The 20,967-nt window shown below is 41.7% G+C and overlaps 1 protein-coding gene across 1 annotated transcript in view; it reads right to left on the reverse strand.

Moving 5' to 3' along the window:
• Nucleotides 1-2,902: 2,902 nt before the first annotated feature.
• Nucleotides 2,903-20,967, reverse strand: part of LOC115387230 (lymphocyte-specific protein 1-like) — a 28,589-nt gene continuing 10,524 nt past the window's right edge. The window contains exons 2-14 of the mRNA XM_030089856.1: nt 20,281-20,421; nt 18,296-18,563; nt 17,793-17,929; nt 16,823-17,105; nt 15,847-15,972; nt 15,636-15,659; nt 14,709-14,750; nt 14,075-14,106; nt 13,713-13,797; nt 13,418-13,558; nt 13,025-13,123; nt 11,911-12,016; nt 2,903-3,248 (exon numbers count right to left, since the gene is read on the reverse strand). Coding sequence (XP_029945716.1) covers nt 3,223-3,248; nt 11,911-12,016; nt 13,025-13,123; nt 13,418-13,558; nt 13,713-13,797; nt 14,075-14,106; nt 14,709-14,750; nt 15,636-15,659; nt 15,847-15,972; nt 16,823-17,105; nt 17,793-17,929; nt 18,296-18,563; nt 20,281-20,421 — 1,510 coding nt within the window. The 3' untranslated portion in view covers nt 2,903-3,222. The remainder of the gene's footprint in view (nt 3,249-11,910; nt 12,017-13,024; nt 13,124-13,417; nt 13,559-13,712; nt 13,798-14,074; nt 14,107-14,708; nt 14,751-15,635; nt 15,660-15,846; nt 15,973-16,822; nt 17,106-17,792; nt 17,930-18,295; nt 18,564-20,280; nt 20,422-20,967) is intronic.

Raw genomic sequence — 20,967 nt, forward strand, 5'->3', positions numbered from 1 at the left:
ATAGTTCAGAAGATTAAACTGTTTTCATTACAGTCGTTTTCACCACCTCAGGAAAGTTCATCTGCTGGCTCGTCGTCCTCACCGGGGTCTCGGTATGACTGCTGTTTGTCGTTGTAACTGACTTGAGTGTACATTCGATAGCGTCTGGCACTCTGCAGAAGTATTCTCTTCACGGACGAATCAAATGTTCACTGTACAGGGCCACAGATGGCAGACGGCGTGCACGGCGACGTGTGGGTGGGCAGGAACTTGGCAAAGCTATTGAAGAGGAGTGAACCAATCAACAACCTGATCAACTCTACGCGAAGGAGATGTGTTGCACTGCATGAGGCAAACGGCCACACCAGATCCTGGCTGACTTTAAGACACCACCAGATACTGTCAAATACTGTCCAGGCCTTTCTGTGTACAGTTTGCATGTTCTCTCCATGTGCAAGTGGGTTTCCTCCCATAGCGGTTAAACAAGCATGTGAGATTATTTTACGTACCTTGTTTTCACCCATGGATGGCTGGTCTGCCCTGCAACCCTTAACAGGATAAAGCAGTTCAGACGATGGATAGATGGACACTCCCGAATGCAGTCAGAGACAGAAGGTTCTAAACTACTGAGAATTCTCTCATGAGGATGGTATTTCATTTTAATGACAAAAGTAGGTTGCAGCACTCATTGTTCATTGTACTTGAAAGCAATAAATAAAAGTCATGGTTATATTCCCATGCAGTTTGTTCCTCAATGATACTCTAGTGAGGCCTACTGACCGGCACACCAAGTTGAATTCATGTCTACCACACAGGGTTTGTCTCTGCTGAACGTTGTCCACAGCGACCGGCTGAGCTGCCACCTTCCTTCAGGTGGACGCGACTGTTGCCCGCCTGTAGGGGCTGCACCTCAGCCGTCTCAGGTGGCCTGGAAACCCCCATCTGCCCCTGCAACATGCACTGAAGGCAACAGTTTTATTTTTGGCGTGGCCACGGGCGCTGTGGCTCGCTCTCTAAGGCTGCAGTTTACTTCAGGATGAGACGGCCCGGTGGCACTCTGAGCCGGGATTAACAAGCAGAGAGCAGTGTGTCCTCACAGCCGCTCGCCGAAGGTAAACCAGTCAAACTCGGTGTCTGTTGATTGACAAGCTGGTGGTTCCGCTGAACCTGTCGGCCAGGTGCTAACCTGCAAACGATGCATAAGATTTGATAGAAGCACGTGCACGATCTGAAATCTTAAACGCATGATGCATATCAGACGTTATATCCACGAGAGGGAGAGCTTGCAATGCAAATGTTTGGCATTTTAAATGTTTCTGCACTATGTGGTGCCATACCTGCTTAAAGTATGCACAAGCCAGCAGATAAGCACACTTGCACACCAGCACATGGGTTACATAGTTTCTAAGCCTTGATGCAATTTTAAAATACCATTTATACCTGCTTCCTTATTTACTGTTCACTTCGCAGCCTGTCCGGCAAAACACAAACAACTGTCACTTCAGGTAAGTGGTTCAAAATCATTAAGCAGCAGCTTTATAATAATAAAATGATCTTGATGTATTTGGCCTAATTGACTTCTTTAAACCTCGATAGATTGAGGTCATGGCACAGTTTTATCTCAAAGCTAATCTTACACTTTCCTCTTTTGAGCTGCTACAGTGGAAGCCTCCCAGACATCCAGCCCCAGAGCCTTAAAAGGGGCTTCTCATGTGTCAGCTGGCCTCCTTGTCACTGTGATGAGAGGAGTCACTCCGACAACAGGGAATCACAATAAACATTTGTTCCAATTCAAAAATGCAAACATCTCAAGGTGTTTAAGCATGGACACTTCGCCCCAACGCTTTCAATGCCACACCTTCTTCAAACTAAACGACTAAAAAAAAGAAAAGAACAGAAAATATCACACAAGATATAATCCTCCTGCTTAACTTGATCTTAAGCCAGGCTCTGCATGACATAAATAAAAATTTATAAGAAATCATCACTCTGAAACGTAAAGCGAAGTTCACAGTCGGAGCAGCTCTGAGAGGATTTGGGCGTCGGATTGATTTCCAGTGGAGTGAGGCTGTTTCTGTGAGCGCTGGACGGCGGGCAGCAGGTGGTCGGTGTCAGGATGTTTGCTCTTATTTCCCCCGGGCTAAAATTAGACTGTGGACCTTTTCTAATGCCACTCAAAGACACTTGAGTATTCAGACAGAGAGGAAACAATTCAGGTCAGGTTGCCACTCTTGTCAGGACAAACAAGTAAAAATTTAGTAAACAAACCCAAGGAAGTCACATAAGAATATATATATTATATTATATCATATTAGGAGTTATTTAAAAAAGGTAAACCTTCAGCAGTAGTTTTGGGGTCTCATCTTTGAACAGCATTGTCTGAAATAATTCCAAATGAAGAGGAAAGAATGTTATTTTGCTGTTTGTTTTGTGTGGTTGTGAAATCCCTGCCTGAAAGGTTCATACCCACTTAGCATGTTTTATGCTTCTTTGGTTATGGATATTCGCTTGTTGCTGGAGCCCCCTCCTCCCTGCCTGAACTTGGTCACCCTCCTGTATGCGTCAGTCATCATCCTTCGGGTTTACTTTTATTTCTTGCATCGGTCATTTATAAATCTGACAGTCTCCTTGAGAGACTATTTTCATGAGACGTTTGTCATCATTTCAAAGTAGCCTTGCCATAAGCAGCAGCTTTACATGCCTTTCTATTTCCAAGAAAGATACTTCTTGCACTCATGGAGCATCTTCAGGACACAATTAACAGTTTCAAAACTTGCTAATGAGCACATTTGTCATAGGAGCTCATAGTTTTCTAAGGTCAGCCGCACGCTTGTCCTGGAGCCATTAGCATGGGTTAAATCAGTGCGGCTGGGAAACAGCTGAATACACTAAGCCATGAATAAAAAAAGAAAAGAAGAGAAGATGATGGTGACAGCTTGGCAGTAAATCAACAGAGGCAAAAACAGAAAGCTGGATGAAAAAGTGTTGAATCAAACATCAGCAATCACTTGAAGTGGATTTATTTAGTCGTATTTAAAGACACATAAACTCCCTTGAGATGCTTTTCACAGAACGAAATGAGTAGCTGTCAGATTAAACAGAAAAGACTTTGCTTTACTGTGCCAGGAAATCACAGGAGATAGCAAGATTGAAGTATTTAACCAACTTGAAGCTTAAAATAAGAACAATGATGAAGCGATAGTGGCAGTTTTTGTTTTGTTTCTTTCACCCCTCAGAAGTGGTTCACAAATCTTCATAGTATGGTCCAGCTGTAAAGAAAACAAAAGATCAGCATTGGTATCACTTTTATGATCCATTTTTAAATAGTTTGTTTAGTTTTAAATAGCTGAATATATAATTGTCATCAAATATCGAATATTAAATGATGACTATATAATTGAACATTATTGAATACGTAAATCAAGTGATGATGGGTCTATGTCCTTTGCTTTCTGGCATTGAAGATGCACTTTCTGAATGATTCCTGCTTTTATATTTAGAGACATAATAGAAACAACAGTTATATATTGGAGAATTCTATTGCCTGGCATAAATTATTACAGTAATTACCTAAAAAAAGCATAAAACAACAACAACAAAAAAACTGTAAGGTCTGCTCTCTATTTTGACAAAAGATAGGTGGTTAAAATGTCTGTCATCTTTTTTTCAGGAGTGCAAAATGCTGATGGAAGTTGGCTACACGAATGGGTTGGAGCCTGACCTTTCCCAGCAGTACCCTCCACCCCTACTGCCAAAACCGGGCAAAGACAATGCAAGGCTTCAGAAACTTAAGAAGAAGAGAGCCAAGAAAAAAGGGAGCCTATCTCAGACGCCCATCCCCTTTCGCTCCTGCTTGTCGCCTGTCAACGAAGCGAGCACGGACCTCGAGCACAGTGATCAGTCCAGCCCACCGAGGACACCCGATACGGTCTACAACGCAGAGCCGTCAGTGTCCAGTTTCCCCTTCAGCTCCTTCTACGACCCCTCTGCATCTGCATTCCCTCATCCTCAGAGCATTACCTGCAGCCAAACTGGCAGCTTCAACCTTCGGCCCCGTGCAGCTCAGATCAGGACGAGTGAAGACCAGGTGGCTCCCTTGTTCGAGTGCTCTTCCTTCTTGTTCGATGATGCGCGCCCTTTCATGATGCCACCTTCGATATCACCACCCCCACTGCCACCAGAGCAGGTTCCAGCAGCGCGATGGGCTCCTACTGTCAATTCAAACATGATAACTAATTCTTATGGGTCAGTGACAACTGTCCCCCCAGCCACTGTGTCGCAATCCAGCCCTAAAATATCGACTCACAGTTTGACCCTATCCCCGGCCACCCTCAACTGCGGTCTGGGCCCGCCACCTTCTCAAGTTGCAGAACTACCTCCCATCCCAGTGCTGCTATCAGTTTCAAACGCTCACACACAGCCTTTTATTTCCAGCCAGAGGGAGACAAACAACCGGTCAACGGATAACTCTCAGAGTCAGACATCATCTTGGACTGCTAGACCCATCAGCACTGGCAACTTTGCTCCAAGCCAGATGTCCCCTGAAATCACTGCTTCAAAAATATCCCTGGTTGAAGCAGTGAATGGTACAAGGTCTGAAACCGCACAAACTAGGATTTATACTTCAAAGGCAACATTTTATGAGCTCTCCAAACCCACATCTATCCAGGACTTGACATTAATAACCCAGTCCTATTCCGAACCACCATTATCTGCTGCAAACAGGGAAAAGGCAGCTGTGTCTGTTGTGAAAACTGAGCAGACAACGTCTGCAATCAGGACCCAGAGTGTGAGACCTAATACTCCTGCATATATACCAAGTCGAGTTTCCACACCCATTTTTGAAATATCAAAACCAAACCCACTTTTATTTGCTGCAAGTCCTGCCTTCAACTCCCCCCAAGACTCACAAGCACCAGTTTTTCCAAAAGAGGCTCCACAACACAAGTCAGTGGTTCAGGCTGGTGCCACGAGGAAACCCCCAGCCCCCATAGAGGAACGGAATCAGGCTGATGCCAACATAACTTCCATTCAACAATCCAGCAATTACAAGGAGATAGAAATTCCAAATATCAAACGCAGTACAATAAATCTGAGTGTTACCAACACTGAAATGCACCACAGCAAAAACATGACTGCATCTGACTTGTCTCTGGTCAAACCAACAGCACAAGAAACTGTCACCCCAAAGTTAATAACAGACCAAGCTTCAGAAGACAAAGTTTCCTCTTTGCCAAAGGTTCCCTCATTTCTTTCTGTTCCAAAGAATATCAACCCAACGCCAGTGATTTTAATGCAAGCACCGCCAAGTCCATGTTCTGCATTTTCCCCCTATCGCCCTCCTGTCCTCGAAGCACGAAAATCTTTGTCATCACTGTTGGAAAGTCAAATGTCATTGGCAACCTCAAAGCCCAAATCACGGTCTACATATTATGGGCTTACTCCATCAGAATATGTTGCTTATGGTGGCATTAGGACTATGCCATCCCATTGCAACCCTGCATCACCCAGGATTAATGAAACCCCTACGGACAAAACGGATCTATCTTTGGAAGGCTCAAAGCCTCACAGACAGCTCAATGGACACATGGATATATCTTCTTCAGTTCAGAGTTCACAACTGGCTTCACTTCCAAAGGATTCGGATCTTCCAGTTGAACGGATTTTCACACATAGCAAAGATGTTGTTGAGGAAAGTCAATCTGAAGCTCATGGTATTGGAGTACAATCGCCTAAAACTTCTATTGTGGATGTAATAAAACCTGAGCTTTCCCTTGGCTTGGCACAGAATTCAATGCAACAATCCACAAGTGATGTATCCACACCAAAAGCCTCATTCTCTGAATCTTCATTACCAATACCTAAAGCAGGTGAGGCACACACACAAAGTGCAGCACAGTTTACCATAGAAGCAGCGCTCCAAACAACTACATGTCTAACGGTTAGCAGCTCTTCCTCCACCTTGGCTCGTGTAGATTCAAATACAGAAACACGACATAAAACAAAGATTGGAAATGTCACAGAAAAAGACACTAATCCGAATAAAGCACCTTCAGTTTTGCAGTCCAATAAAAACTCAACAGGGCAATCTGGGGGAATAAATGCTAAATACCAGTCTCCGAAGCAAGACATGACTGCAGCCCAAGCTCATCAAATTGATAGATCCGGTCAGTCATCGATTTATGTTGTCAGTGCTCAGCCCCCTGCCAAGCATGTTAAACATCACACTAATGATGCTAAGCCAATTGTTCAGTCTTCTGGTTCACAGAGCGGCATCACAGATGGTCCATCCATGTCAGCTATGCAAAAATCCACTAAACCCAGTCCAGAGACCCTTCCTCCTTGTAAAATGCCTGCTGAACCAATATCACTCAAACAAATAGATGAAATCATACAGCAAATTGAAGAAAGCAGTGAGGTTACACAGCACAACAAGACAAACATGGCAAAATCACTGCCCTTTCCAGGTGCTATTACAAAACATAGCTCTCATAAGAATGAAATAGAGTCTGAAATGCTAAACAAATTCACTGAAGAAAAAATAGTTGCCTCCATAGCATCAGTTTTACCTCATGAGCCTGTCACTGCATCTGTATGTTCACAAAGCAGCTGCACAGTGTATTCGCCTGAGCAACGAACCAAATCAGTGCAGTTACTCAATGGTAAGGGTCAACCTTACAAACAAAATCAAACTATAAAAAACACAAACAGTTTACCCTCTTCAACTTTACCAAATATAGCCATTTTAAATACTTCCTCAGTGATATCTAAAGTGGGCATCCCTGCACATCCTGTTATCACTAATAAACCACCCACTCCAGATATTCAGGTTCCATCAGAGACAAATCCACCAAATGTGCCAGTTAAAGAAGCACAAAAGCTATCTCACAATCGAGAAGATGTTAACCCACAGACCACGACGGTAGTACAGTACAGTAGTAGTAATAATAGTAAAGCAATAAATGAAGGCCATTTCTACACAAACACAAGTAGTGCAATAAGTGAAGCTACAAGAGCAACCAAAACTTCTCTTCAGACTAAAGAAGCGGTTCTGCCCTGCAAAGAAAACATAGTTGCTGAAGTATCAACTAATATAAACATTGACACAAACAGATGTATCAGCTTAACAGTAGAAAAGGAAGTACATGCACAGGTATTCCCTGAGAAAGCAGGGTTGTTGACTGGGAAAATACAGCATTTACCCACTACACCTTTTGGATTGGCAAACGTTCATACACAATATACTGCTGAAACAAAATCAAAGCCACCTTCAGATCTTTTAGAAGAAAACATGCCAAGTGTTGAAAACAAACCAATTTCAAACCAGGTGAATTCTTCGGGCAACACAGTTTCACCTGGAAAACTAGAAGGTGCAGAGATTATTCAGCAAGAAACTGCACAGACAAACAAATTAAGTTTGAAAAACAATATTGATAAAACACCTACTGCTGACATCAAAGTTCCCAACAAACTTAACTTGGAAAGTACTCAGCCAATAACTGCAGAAACAAAAATATCTAGCATGTCAACACTTAAGAGCATGCATGCTACTGCACCAGCTGTGCCTTTGAGCCCGAGAATGAGGCTGGTCCCGCCAAAAAGCCCTCAGATGAAACCAGATAGACCATGGAGTCGATCTGCACCAGTCCAGGCCATAAACCCTAAACTCTTCTCTGGCTCTGGTCAGGTTGCACCTAATCCCATTCCACTAACAGATACCACGTCATCTGACACAAGTGAGAAACAATTTAACACCCAGCAACTTGTAGAAGAGCAGTTAATTATCAGTCAGCCAATCATAGCCAATAAATCTCTGGCTAGTCCAAAAACTGCAGCCAAATCTAAAACTGAAACGGCAACTTCCATTTCTGCTAGTTACAATAAAACTAATGCTTTCAGTATTAGTGTAGAGCAAAAGAACACAAAATCTGCGAGTCCACTTGTGTGGTCTGATAATAATATCCACACCAGCAGTGGTTCTTTGAGCTCTAACACTATTAATGAAACTAAAAAATCTGTAGAAACTAAAATCCACGCTGTTAATACTCAAATCATCTCACAGAGCACATTGAATAACTGCACTGCTGCAAATGATCAGACTCTTGATGATGCCTCAAAAGATTTGAAAGTCCCACATAGCCCTCGAACATCAACTAGACCTTGGGCTTCCCCTCTACCAGAACGAAGACATTGTTTTACACCTAAACGGATCTATACTCCGACTTTACCTCAAACCCCAGTCTCTTTTCAGTTAGCTAGCCCTGTTCCCAACAACTTGTCAGAAACAAAACTATCACCGGCCATTACAGAAGAGCCAATAAACCCTCTTATTGAACCGTTGCAAAATAATGCATTAACTAATTTGGATCAGAGGTCTGACAAGTCACTTTCAGGAGAGACGTCTAAACAAGAAATGAAACCAACTACAACTAAGGACCCTTCGATTCCTGAGATAGATGTACCTTCTCAAATGGAAGACACAAGAACATCTGTACCATTAAATCCCAGTAAAGCAGGGAAACTCTCCTCCCCTGGAGGTACTGCAGCAAATACCAATGATATTTTAACCAGTAAACGTAATCAGAAAGCAGATTCAAAAGCTAAGCAGGTAGATGAAAGAGCTTCAGCTGCCAATGTAGAAACAGTGACTGCTGAAGTGACAACTTTACATACGGACACCTCAAAGTCTCTCCCTGATCAGGCCCCTGCTAACCCACAATCTAGTAAGGTTCAGCCATCAACAGAGCAACCACTAAAGAACAATTCCCAAGCACCGTCAGCCACAGATACTGACACAAAAGCCCCAATAGTTAAAGCTGCTGTGATTGACTCTGCCACTCCTGCCTCTTTGCCTCAGGCCTCAGTCTCAGTCAAAGCTCCATCCCCAAACAGAGGAACATCACCGCCATCTCAGCAAAACATTGGACTCAAAGGCAAGGATCTTCTGAAGGCAACGCCTGCGCCGACGGAAACCCCGGCAGCCGAACCCTCCACGAAGTCAGCGACATCAACTGCATCTTCAACTGCTGACGGGATGCCTGCAAACGCAGAGCCTGCCGCTTCGTCTCCTGAGCAAAAGGCTGTCAAGAAGCCAAAAGGCCTCAAGGGTAAGCTCAGCGGGTGGACGCGGCTGAAGAAGCACATGGTTGTGGAGGCAGAAGAACCAGCGTTTCCAGAGCCGGAGCAAAAGCCTCCGGTTGAGTCTGAAGGCAACCGTGAAACAAAAGATGCAGCCGATGACAAACCATCGGCCAATCAGGAGGTGGTTAAAACCAAAGAAGGTCCTAAGGCATTGAAGATGTGGGACGCACTTCTCTTTGGGATGTTCTCCACCAAGGAGAAAATCATGTACCAGCTGAACGGCAACAAGAAAGACGCTGACAAAGAGAAAAAGCCCTCCAAGGACAATCAGGTGGACGTTCCTTCTTTTGTCAATCGTCTGCCACTTTTACTTTACAGCCCCAGATTTGATGCCAGGAAACTGAAGGAGGCTGCTGAGAAGCCCCTCACAAAAATAGCAGCAGTTTTCGAAAGAGGGCTGATAAAACGCAAATCTCAGGACGACGAACGTAAAGACTTCAACAGAAAGGCCCGAGGATTCGGTCCATCAACAACCGCTGATGAATAATGAATGCTGATAGTTGGGATTAATGAATGAAAGAGCATTTGTCATTGAACCATCTCCTGTATGGTTATCGCCATAAAAATGTTAAAAAAGTTAAAGCAATGTCAAAACTTTATTTTTTTTAATTTAAATGTTGGCAAAATGTGATTGATAACTGCATAATGAATATACTGTTAAAACTTGTCATAATTGGGAGAATGAATTTTAAAAATTTTGTCGCAAAAATCTTTTCTCAGTCATTCATTATATTGTGAATATTAGCATCATTTATGAATGTTAAAGATGTAAAAAGTAGTGTAGAAATGACCTTATATGGGGTCAAAAATATTGCTACAGCTTTTAAAAATGGGTGGCATCGAAGCACTTTTAACAAAGTCAAATTAAAATGTGACTTAAAAGAATAAACATAAATTAAACAAGAAAAGGAACGTCATAGATACTATTTTTCATTTGCTGAAAGCCTAGAGTTAACTATGGATGCATGTATTGAAGAGTCAGTTATTAGATTAAGAATAATATATTTTTGAAGTTTTATCTTTTTCTATTTTTCTAAACAACATTTTGCTTTTAGTGTACACCTCTGGCAGGCTTCTTTTCTTTTTTTCTTTTTTTTTTAAATCTCTGTAGTAAATTGGGCTTTTACATTCCTGGAGCAGATGGATTTGGAAGAACTGCAAACAGACAAACGAAGGAGGGTGGAGGTTCTGGATTCGGTCAGAAGGGTTTGTGCAGGTGAGAGTGGAAAAGGAGGTCAGTCCCATTAAGACAGGAAGCCACATGTAGCTGATGGATCAGATTGGATCTGTGGATTTCTTTGCGCACGTGATCGATACTTTGATTGCATTGTTCGTAGTATGAATCCACTTTTGGAGTGATCCTTGAGACTGTCAAACACTTCTGGTTTGGGATATTATTGATTTCTTTGAAATACTGTAACATTCACTGAAAACAAAACTAAGCTATAGGACACTACCTCAAGACTTCATCGAGTGAGATCTTAACCTTGTTCAGCACTTTGATATCTGCTGTATCTGTTAGCACTGTAACATTAAACAGTTTAGGTCAAATCAGAGCTGGATGACTGTTAAATCAGCACTTTTCAACTCCAGTTCATAATGTTTCAGTGTTTTACGCTGTATCTGAGAGGAGGTGAACTGGGTGAAATATTGGGGTTTTATTAAGAAGACTGGTGGTAGAGTCCCATGTGAAATCAATCGATGATAACGTGACATTTATTCATCCTTTGTTAGAAAAAAAGAGAAATTATTCTACACAGGCAAGTGGTTTTTGTGCATGCATTAAAAGATAGTCCGATGAGAAAGTTTTCTCTCTGATAACTAAACTGACTTAGAGGTAATGCTGACATAACATTGGTGGGACTGATAGTGATCAAAAGCAGTGTCTCATTAGAAAAACTTGTTTGTTTGTTTGTTTTTTAAATTAAACTTTTATTATTAGATAAAAATCCTGTGATCCAGAGAAATGAAACTTAATGTCACCTGAAAATGATTACATTTTTGGTAACTTATTTTGGAGTAAAGGAAGCTATGGATGAAGTTTGATCACAAACAGGAAGTGATGATGATGATGATGATGATGATGATGATGATGATGATGATGATGGTGAAGTACAGGCCTGCTTTATGAAGACTGATTGATGGAAATGGAGTACAGTTGTAGGGGCTAGATTGGTCAGGTGTTCAGAGGTTCATTTTTAGCCTTTTTGTCTCTTTGCTGGACTTTATAACAAAAATGCTGTTTTTCTGCAAGAAGATCATCTCGACGTGGAATTTCATTTGATGAGGGAGACTAAACCCTTTCAAACTAAACACAGCCCTATTTATTACACTGATGCTTTAACATGCCTTTGTTTATTGTGTGATTTTTGAAAATGCAAAAAAAAAAAAAAATGTTTTGAAACTCTCTCCTTGTACTTGTCTCTCTCATTTTTTAAAAGATTTGTTTAAATATGTTCTAGTAAGAGTACGTAACATTCTGTGCTATCTCGGATTGTTGCTTAACTCTGTTTCTGATCTCTATAAATAGCCTAAAATCCTAAAATTTGTTGAAGTGCTTTTTCTTGCATATTTTCCATCTTTAAAAACGTAAAACTAGTTGTATTTGTCGCGATAAGACAACTTCAACTGCAATGACGGATCATCACAGCACTTTTTATTCATCATGCAACTGGAAATGTTTTCATCATTACTCATAAAAACATATATTGAATAGGTGAATATTCAAAACCTTCAGCATCAGTTTGTGTCATGAGCACGGACGGTGGATGATTGATAGTTTTTTCCTACCTGACTGACAGCTGACATTGTCACTGCAGCCGTCATCAATGGGAATCTTCTCATACTTTCCGTGACCTGTCACCACAAACTTGTATTTTTTACCCAAGGAGCTCTCCTGAAATACAGAGACAAGTCACTGAAAAACATAATTTTTAACATCAACATTTATTCACTGTTTAGGATGACTGGAACAAGTAGTTTTTCTTAATGGTCTATTCTTCTTTCCGTTTATTCTGTCCTGCACAGATCTGTGCTGGACACACCCACTGCTTTATGCGCTGCTGATCTGTGTTTCCCAAACACAGTTTTCATGTCGTCATTCAGTGTTTTAAAATATATAACTCTGACTATACAATAAATAACACATTAAATTCTTGTGCCTAACTGAGCAGATCAATAACAGAAACCTTTTTTTTGCTCCGACCACACGGTGGCAGGCTTTCACTGATTGTTCAGTTAAATTGGGCTGATTGATTCATGCCAGATGGAAAGAGGCTGGAGTGTCAGCAAAAAAATAAAGAGTAAGGAGGACTGAAATGAGTTAAAGGAATTCCCCCAAAAAAGAATAAATTCTAAAGGTTTTTTTTTTTTTTTTTGACAGTTTAATACTACTCTTAAATCTTACATATGTGTCTAATGTTAACCAAATAAACCAGTTCAGTTTGAGGCCACAGTTAAAGGTCATTGGGTGCTGGAAACATCATAAAGTGGTGATTTAATTGCTCTTGGCGGGAGTGACTGCAGGTTGTAGCTGCACGCATAGCTGCAGCCGAGCGTGGGAAATCACAATACACCCACATAAAGCCAGAAAGGCAGAAGTTAGTTTAATTCTCAAAGAAAAGAAGAGAGGACACAGTGAAGAAGAAGAAGAACAAGAAAAAGAAGAAAAAGAAGAAAAAGAGATGTTTTTCAATCCAAAAACTTGGGAGAAGTTAAATGAATCACGTCAGTGCAAACAAACTGTGGTTATAGTTATGGTCCAAACAGCGGGTGGAAAATATGCACATATGAGATGAAAGCAGGGTAACGTGCCTCGTAAAACACACGGAGCCCAAGGCAGATACATATAATACATCTCATGCAAACATGGTGGTTTATATAGGGAGGAAAATGTCTGACATACTGCAGGTTTGAACGGCGAGTTACACCTGCTTCCATCTTCACTTCCTTTCACCCACTGGTTGATGAGATCAGCCACACCAACTTTTAAAACATCTGCGTCCTGAGGCGGCAGTGGAAAACACATTCCTGGCATCAGTTCAATCCAAACAATCACCTATATAAACTTCATGGAGCCAAGTAATCCATTATTTTTGCACGTTTTATGTGCGGATCTTGGATAAAGCACAATTTACAGTGAGGAAGCTGCGCCACATGCATCACACAGTCTGGACTCAGGCTTCTCTCCACAACATTTCTCATAGAAGCATCGAAAGTTTGGTTCCGGTGAAAATCAACATGACGGGCAACTGACCTTTTAACCTTTTCTGTGAGTTTGTGTGGAGATCAAACTGACCTTGTGTGGCGTGACTGAGATGTTGTTTTGGGTACAGGCCTCTCGAGCTTCAAACATGTTCTTCTTAGCTGCGACAGGCTCAGTGGGACTCATCAGGTCTGTCAGTGCCTGGCAACCTGACCTGCCCTCCTTTGAGGAGACCTGAGATGAATAACACGACCATTCAAGGAGGGGTGAAATGTAAAATACTGCTTTGGACCAGTAGAATAACAGAAGCATTGTGATTAAGCTGCTTGTATTGGACACAACTTGGAGAACTGGACGTCCACAGTGGAGTGACAGTCAGCAGATTTACCTCCAGAGCGTGAGTGTACAGCTCCAGCTTCTTGTCGATTTTGGAAATCGGACCAGGTGGAGGCGTCTTCTTTATGTTGCTGGTGCTTAAGGTGAAAACACACATGATGAGATTATTTCACTCACATTCTGTGTAGATTTTAGTTAAACTTCACAAAAAAAGATCTTAATTTAAAACATTAGTACCACTAAGTGAAAAACAGTTTGTCCATTAATGTGAATGATTAGTTTTCTATTTAGAATAATTAAAAACAGACGCAGTTGTAATGTAGTTATATATGTACTGTATGCTGGCTCACTATAAAGGTTTTCTACTTTGGAAATTAGTTAATAACAAGGTTATGTTTCCCAGCTCAGCCTCACCTTCTCCTCAGAGACTCTGTTCTCTCTATTATCTGAAGGAGGAAAAGAGCACAGTTGAGATGTAAAATACACTGGATTTTCACTTATTACTCATTTCTTTTTACAGCAATGTGTGAAAGCAACTTTGCATTCTGTGCGAACACACATTAAAAATACAAAACACAAAATAAATCCATGTTTTCTTCAGCGAAACACGCATAAAATAAACACACAAAATAAAACGGAGCTATCCATTTTTACACATGAGTGATTTCTAATCCAGCAAATCCAATAAACCATCAAATGATCTTTCATTAAACTTATCATAATTACTGAAGCTATTTAGCGCTGACCCAAACCACAGACCTCCGAGGAGCTCTCATTCCTCCTCTGCAGCAGCGTATCCTGCCACTTTACAACACTAATAAACATTTACACACACTCTACTTCCCTTCTTTGGTATACAAGCCTTTTTTAAAGCATCATTTCCAAACTTTTGCATGTTCAATCGACATGTGGAAAACAAAGATCCATTCTTCCTTGTCTTTGCACCGAGGCTGCTGGGAGATTCTGGGTGTGTCTGTTTTGTCGAGCCGGCCCTGGAGGACACAACCCGCTATCTTTGACCCTGGCCATTTTGAAGAGCAGCGCTCACCGTGCATTTTCCATCTGCCGAGACTCGGCTGTTGGCTTCATCCTGCAGAGAGAAACACTGAGCTGAGGCACAGATCGCTGCCGACGATGATTTAATATTTCCATTGCCCTCAGTCATTTCAAAGCCATTTTTTTAAACTCCCCCGGATAAATTCATTAAGGCTGTGAAATCCAGCTTTAGTTCTTAATCCATTCGTTGGCAGAAATAACGGAGTCTAAATAGCACATGTCTCTCCCTCAATCAGATGAATAATCTGTTTTAAATTTTCCTTTTTTTTTAACAAAGTAGTAAAGTGGATTTAATGCAGAAGAAGAAGGTAACTACATACTTGAAAAAGTAACTTCCTCTTTATTCTCTCCTGAAGTTGTGTGTTGCTGATGGTCACACAGCTGTATGAGTTGCTGTGAAACTATAAACAGATGAAGCTGGCTGTAGGTTGAAGCTATAAAAAGTTGTTGCTTTTTGAAATAAACGGCTTTTAATGACAACATTTCAGCAATTAGAGCTGAAATAAACATTCAGACAACTTGAAAATAGTAAAGGTAATGTTTAATCAAGGACTATTCGTGAATAACAGATGCTGAGGATACAGGCTGATGGTAATTATACTAATCTTTTGACAGTTTTTGTGTTGCTGTTCAGAGGACAGAGGAAGATCCTCCACCTGTGAACATGAGCTTTGTAAAGGGTGGCAAGTTTCCTAAAAGAGCCAGATGAAAATTTTGAAATACTCTTGAGGGCCGAGACATTAGTTGACTTGAATTTTGCTCAAATAAAATTAATCTCTTTATAAAAAGCTGTTTGTTTGTTTTCATTTTTCACACAATTTTTATTCTGTGTTAGTCTTAGCCAATCTTTGTCTGGAAATCTTTCAGACACTGAATACTACCATAACCTTTACATGAAACATATTGGCACTGCACTCACTGGGTAGAACTGGATGAGGAGTTTCTGGAAAGACAGCAAAAAGACAAAAGCAGAGTTCAACATGGTTAACACATGTAAAACAAAAAAAAAAAAAAAAAGGAATTTCATCGTCACAGCTGTAGACATTACCTCAACAAGAAAAACAATGTGCACTCTACTCATGAGGGGAACCTGTAAAAACCTGACGACCACCCTCTGCTTTATGAGCTACCTTGAATGTGGGGCTCATGGGACCGTAGCAGTTTAAGGGCTCCTCGCTGTCGATGCTGCTGCAGACCGAGAAGTCAGATTCTGCGTTCACCTCCTCGGTCCTCCTGTCCCTGATCTCCCCTGATCTCTGGAAAAAAACGTTAAAGCAAAAACTACTTTACAATCGACAGTTTGATTCCAAATTAGTTAACTAAGAGGAGTTTCAGCATGAAAACACTTGAAAGTTGTTCCTGCTTTATTTGGTGGCAGAGCATTAATGAATAGCTGGCAGAGAGTTGGAGCTAAAGACTGGAATTCTTCACCAGACTTCATCATATCTGCTTTCAAGCTACATTTCACTTATACCAAGCCAAGCCAACATTTTTACTTTATTGCTTCAGATTTAGAGCCAAACTGCAAACTGGAGATTTTTCTAATGAGGATGTGTGCTTTTCATTAAAACAGAAGAAAAGGAGGTAGAAATCCTTGCTTCCTATCCCACCTGTTGTGAGAGCGCATTAATAGTCGGATAGCTGAAATACCAAACACCTTATTCATCAACCAACTATGTTGATGCCATTTAAAACTGATTCATTGATTCCAACAGACAGACTGGAGGAACTTTTGCTCCACCACCTTAGCAACGGCTGGTGGTGGAGGTCCGCTGGCTCTGTGGGGGGATTTTTACAGATTGGGTCTGTGATAGATTTGTTTATGCTGAAAAAGGTTGTTAAAAGTAGAATTGTTCTGGTTTTGCCAGTTATTCATTAATCCTTTGCCATCAAAGACACTACGGCTACACTCTGGTAACAGGCTGAATGGAAAAAAATGTGTAGCAATGTGCAGAAAAAAAAGAGGTTTGGAGATGTTATTCATAAGTGTAGTAATGAAAAAGATGGAAGGGTTGGTGTACTCCCAGAGGAGGGAGGTGATGCATGAAAAATGTTGATTTGTGTGGTAGATACACAGTACTTCAGGAGAGCGTCTACCATGCTGACCTTGGTTTGTGCCTTGTGTCCCTCCTCCTTCAACTCCTCCTTGTTGTGTATCGGCTCCCTCCTAAAGTGGAAGTCCTCCTCTCCTCCTGTGAAGTTCAGCTCTTCCTCCTCCTCCTCCTCCTCCTCCTCCTCCTCCTCCTCCTCTTCCTCTTTGGGGCTTTGTTGAGTGACTGCGGGCCTCCAGTCCCTCTGTAATGTTCTTGCAGGCTTCTCCACCGCTGTGTCCTCTCTCTCACTCCGCCCCTCCGGCTCCAGCTCTCCATCCACCCTGCAGGTCCCTCCGCTGTGGAGAAACTACAGCTGTTAGCATTATTGCTGTCAAAGGAGTTTGGATTCAGACTGGGGACTATTAAGGGAAGAGAATAACAGCGTTTCGTTTTCTGTTGTGTTGCAGGTTTAATAGGTCTTTCCTGTGTTCTTCCTGTCTGGATGTAGCTTATAAACACATTCATATTCTCTATTTGTTTCGAGGTTCCCCAGTTTTCATCTTTCAGTTATTCCATGAGCTGCACCAAATGACTGTCAAAAACCTAATTATTGGAAACACTTCAGTAAAGTTTTTCTTGACCTCATCTTTTTGCAAAAAGGAAATTAATGTCTAGTGACTCGTCCTGCTCTTGAGAAATGTTTGCTTGAATTTCCGTCTCCAAATTGTTGAGATTTTGTTTGTAGATTCGGTTGCATAAACAGCAGTGCTGGCTTTAGATACGTCCTGGTCTTTATCATGAGTCTGGTTTGCTTCTGAAAGGCCAAATTCAATCTGGGACACACTCATACAACATTTTGTGTTTTCGGTAGACATGCACCAAAGAGCAACCTTCAACTGGCCAGGAACAATTGATTAACAAAAAAAAAAACAAAAAAAGGTTTTATAACTCATTCATGAACATTTTGTTTTGTTCCCAGCAACACTGTCCTCACCAAACAAGGAATTTGAGATGAAACCACGCAGAGAAAGAGTGAAGCATACCGAGGCTTCATCGTCCCTGCTGCCAGGTAGGACGTCCTGTCAGCTGATCGGCCTGTGGCATGAAGAGGCCTGGCGTCCTGCGTCAGGAAGACCGATGAGCTGTAAGACGTCCTGCACTCCTTTTTGTTGCTGGATGCCTACGATAAAGACGCATTACTGCACACACATATCACTTTGCTGTATTTCCAGCCTGACGTATTGTTTTGAAAAAGCTCCTGAACGACTTTCTAATGATAATCAATCCTGTTTCAATGGCACATCTTTTATCATCCTTAGAGGAAGAAGCTTGTCTGAAAAGACTTTTAGGATGGTCAGTTGACTGACGCCGAGCCTTTCACTGATGACAATTTAAAATTGACTCCAGCCTTTCATCGGTATTCACTTTGATAACAGACGGTGGATGAATATAATCTGAAGTGTTTAAAACAGAAAGAATCAAGCAGATTTGTTTGATATTTTGCCAGGTAGAAACCTCTGCAGCTCTGCAGTGATAAAATGCAGACCTTCTCTGGAGGTCTTGCAGCAGCAGCAGCAGCAGCAGCCTCAGACTGTCTGCTTTGCTCCAGCTCCTCTCCCTCCGTCTGCTCCTCCTCTTTCTCCTGCTGCTTCTCCTTCTCCGGGCCCGGTGGCGCTCCGGGTCGCCGCTGTTTGGCCCTGCAGTCATCCTGCACCTCCTGCTCGTTACGATGCTCCAGCCTGTGGCTCCAGTCACTGAAGCCTTCATCCTCCTCCAGAACCAAGCAGCAGCTGGGCTTCAGCTCCTCATCAGACCTGCGTAGAAAACAAAAGATCTCTGTGGAACGAGGTGACATAAAGCTGTTGATGGTGATTTTTTTCTTGAGAAGCAGAAACAAGAAAAAAAAAAGAAAAAAGAAAAGAAAACACATGTGCTAATGGTTTGGAACAGTGGTCTGGCTTCAGGACCCACTGCCACCCTTCAATGACAAACCACAATTACCCCTCAAAAAAATTCACATTTATTCATTTGTAATATGGTGCAGCGAACCAGCAATAATCAAACAGTCCAATAATAGTGTTTGCAAGCACACACAAAAATCAAGCCATGGTAAAATGACCTGCAGATGAGAGAGTAGAGAGGGAAATGCTCCATTTGAGCTGAATTAACTGCATTTTTCAATAAATGAAAGTGAAAGTAGCCTTTCTAGCTTTAACAAACGGAGTGAGCTGCAGCTGCTGCTGGGTTTTCCATCCAGGTCAGCAGAGATCTCATGTATCACCCAGAGTGATGACAGACCTGCAGCAGGTGGCAGACGGGACGTGCACCTTCAAGCTCCATAACAACAGAGACGGTAACCGTGGAAACACCAAACAAAGACGCTCCCTGCATCCTGTTTCAGGTCAGCTCAGGCCGATGAGCTGGACTGCAGCAGCAGACACTAAACAGATTAAACCTGTGTCTTTTCTGACTGTAGTTTAGAACTTATTCTATGCTGTTTAGGATATTGTATATATACTGTATTATGGAGGCGCTGGAGTTACAATATTGAGTTTTTTTTCTTTTTTTTCATGATTCTGACCATTAATTGGTGATATCACGATGGCACATACTGGATCTATTTTATTTTCCTTATTTGAATCCCGGTTCACATTACCTAAAGCAGCGTGAAGACACCTTCTTTATATTTCATCATTTCAGAAGAGAGATCGTGATTTTATGTTTACAGTGCAGTGTCTGATGATCCTTTAATGAGTTTCACAGTTGCAGTATAATGAGAATTCTTACCCCCTGAGATTCCTCTTCAGACCATAAGCTGCGAGCGCAGCAGCTTTCTCAGCTCCTTTACCTGCAGAAGCACTGATCTGAACTGACAAGATGCACACAAGCATTTTCCTCTCTAATCAGCACTGCTGGCGCAGTACACTGGTGCTGTAAACATCAACAAATAGAATGACCTTGAAAATAGGAGAATGTTATAAATAGGGGATCTTTTATTTGTATGTCTATCTTGTACTGTTAAATTCAACAGTGCTTCTGACATATTGTATCAGTAGTTAAACCATTTGGGGGGGGGGGGTCAGGATGCTTAAAGATATCTAAACATATCAATAAATCATAATACAAATATTGCTTCCATTCTGCCTGTTATTGGTAAGCCTCAGTATTGCATCTATTTTCTCTTTAGATTGCAAATTTTCCAAAGTGATTCACTGTGGAATTTGCATCTTCTATGTGTGTGTTTTGTTAAAGTACTCTCCACATTAATGATTTTAAATTTCCTGTAAGTTCTGTAAGTTAAGTATCAACAGATAACTGAGACACTTTTGTAATATATATTTTTTTGCATGTTCATGTCACAAATCTTTAAAAAACAAAAACAAAAAAAACAAACAACTGAACTTCGCCACCACATCACTGCAGGTTTTGTGTGCAATCATCTATTCCACAACGATATTTACACGCTGTGAAGCAGCCATGCAGCCTGTTTGCAGTCAGTTTGGTGAGGAGGGGATGAAACAGATTTCTCACTCGGTGCTGTGCAGCAGGTCGCTGTGCTGCGGCGGTTCGGGCCAGGAGAAGCCTTCCTCTCCTCTCTGCTTGTCCCTGGCTCTCCTCCTCCGTTCCCGCTCCACCTCCTCAGCATCCTCCTGGCTCCTCTGAGCCGTCACCCTGCAGCAGGCACCGACACCAACCAGCTGTCAGATCATTACTCAAAAACGAGTCCCAGCATCGAACGTTTGGGGCACTTCTTCAAAACCCCTCATTGAAGTGACGGCATATTGGCACAGCGGTAAGCACTGCCATCTCAGATGAGGCTCTTCTTTGAAATTTTCCTTGGATCGGCTCTCAATGTGACTTTTGATGTTTAAGTCTGAAGAGAGATGGATACATGACCAAAACTCTGAGTTTAATTAAAAATTCTTAAGATCCTTAAAAAGTTTGAACATCCTCCAGAAAAATTAGGCCATTTTTATGCAACTTGCGGTGAAACTCTTGAAACTCAGTCCTGTCTTTGTAAACATTGTCCAGCCTCCAGCCTGCAGTAATCTTAAAACACTGAAATCCGCCTTAAATTAAATTAGAAACAGCGTTTACCTTTTATCAGAACATTTCCAATCAGTGTCTTCATAACTTTTTCCACTTACTTATGACTAATCCCACAGGCTGGATTGGAGGGATAATGCGGCTCTAAGCTGTATAACTAGTGAGGGCCAG

Source organism: Salarias fasciatus, chromosome 1, assembly GCF_902148845.1.
Source record: "Salarias fasciatus chromosome 1, fSalaFa1.1, whole genome shotgun sequence".
In the NCBI taxonomy this organism is placed as follows: Eukaryota; Metazoa; Chordata; class Actinopteri; order Blenniiformes; family Blenniidae; genus Salarias; species Salarias fasciatus.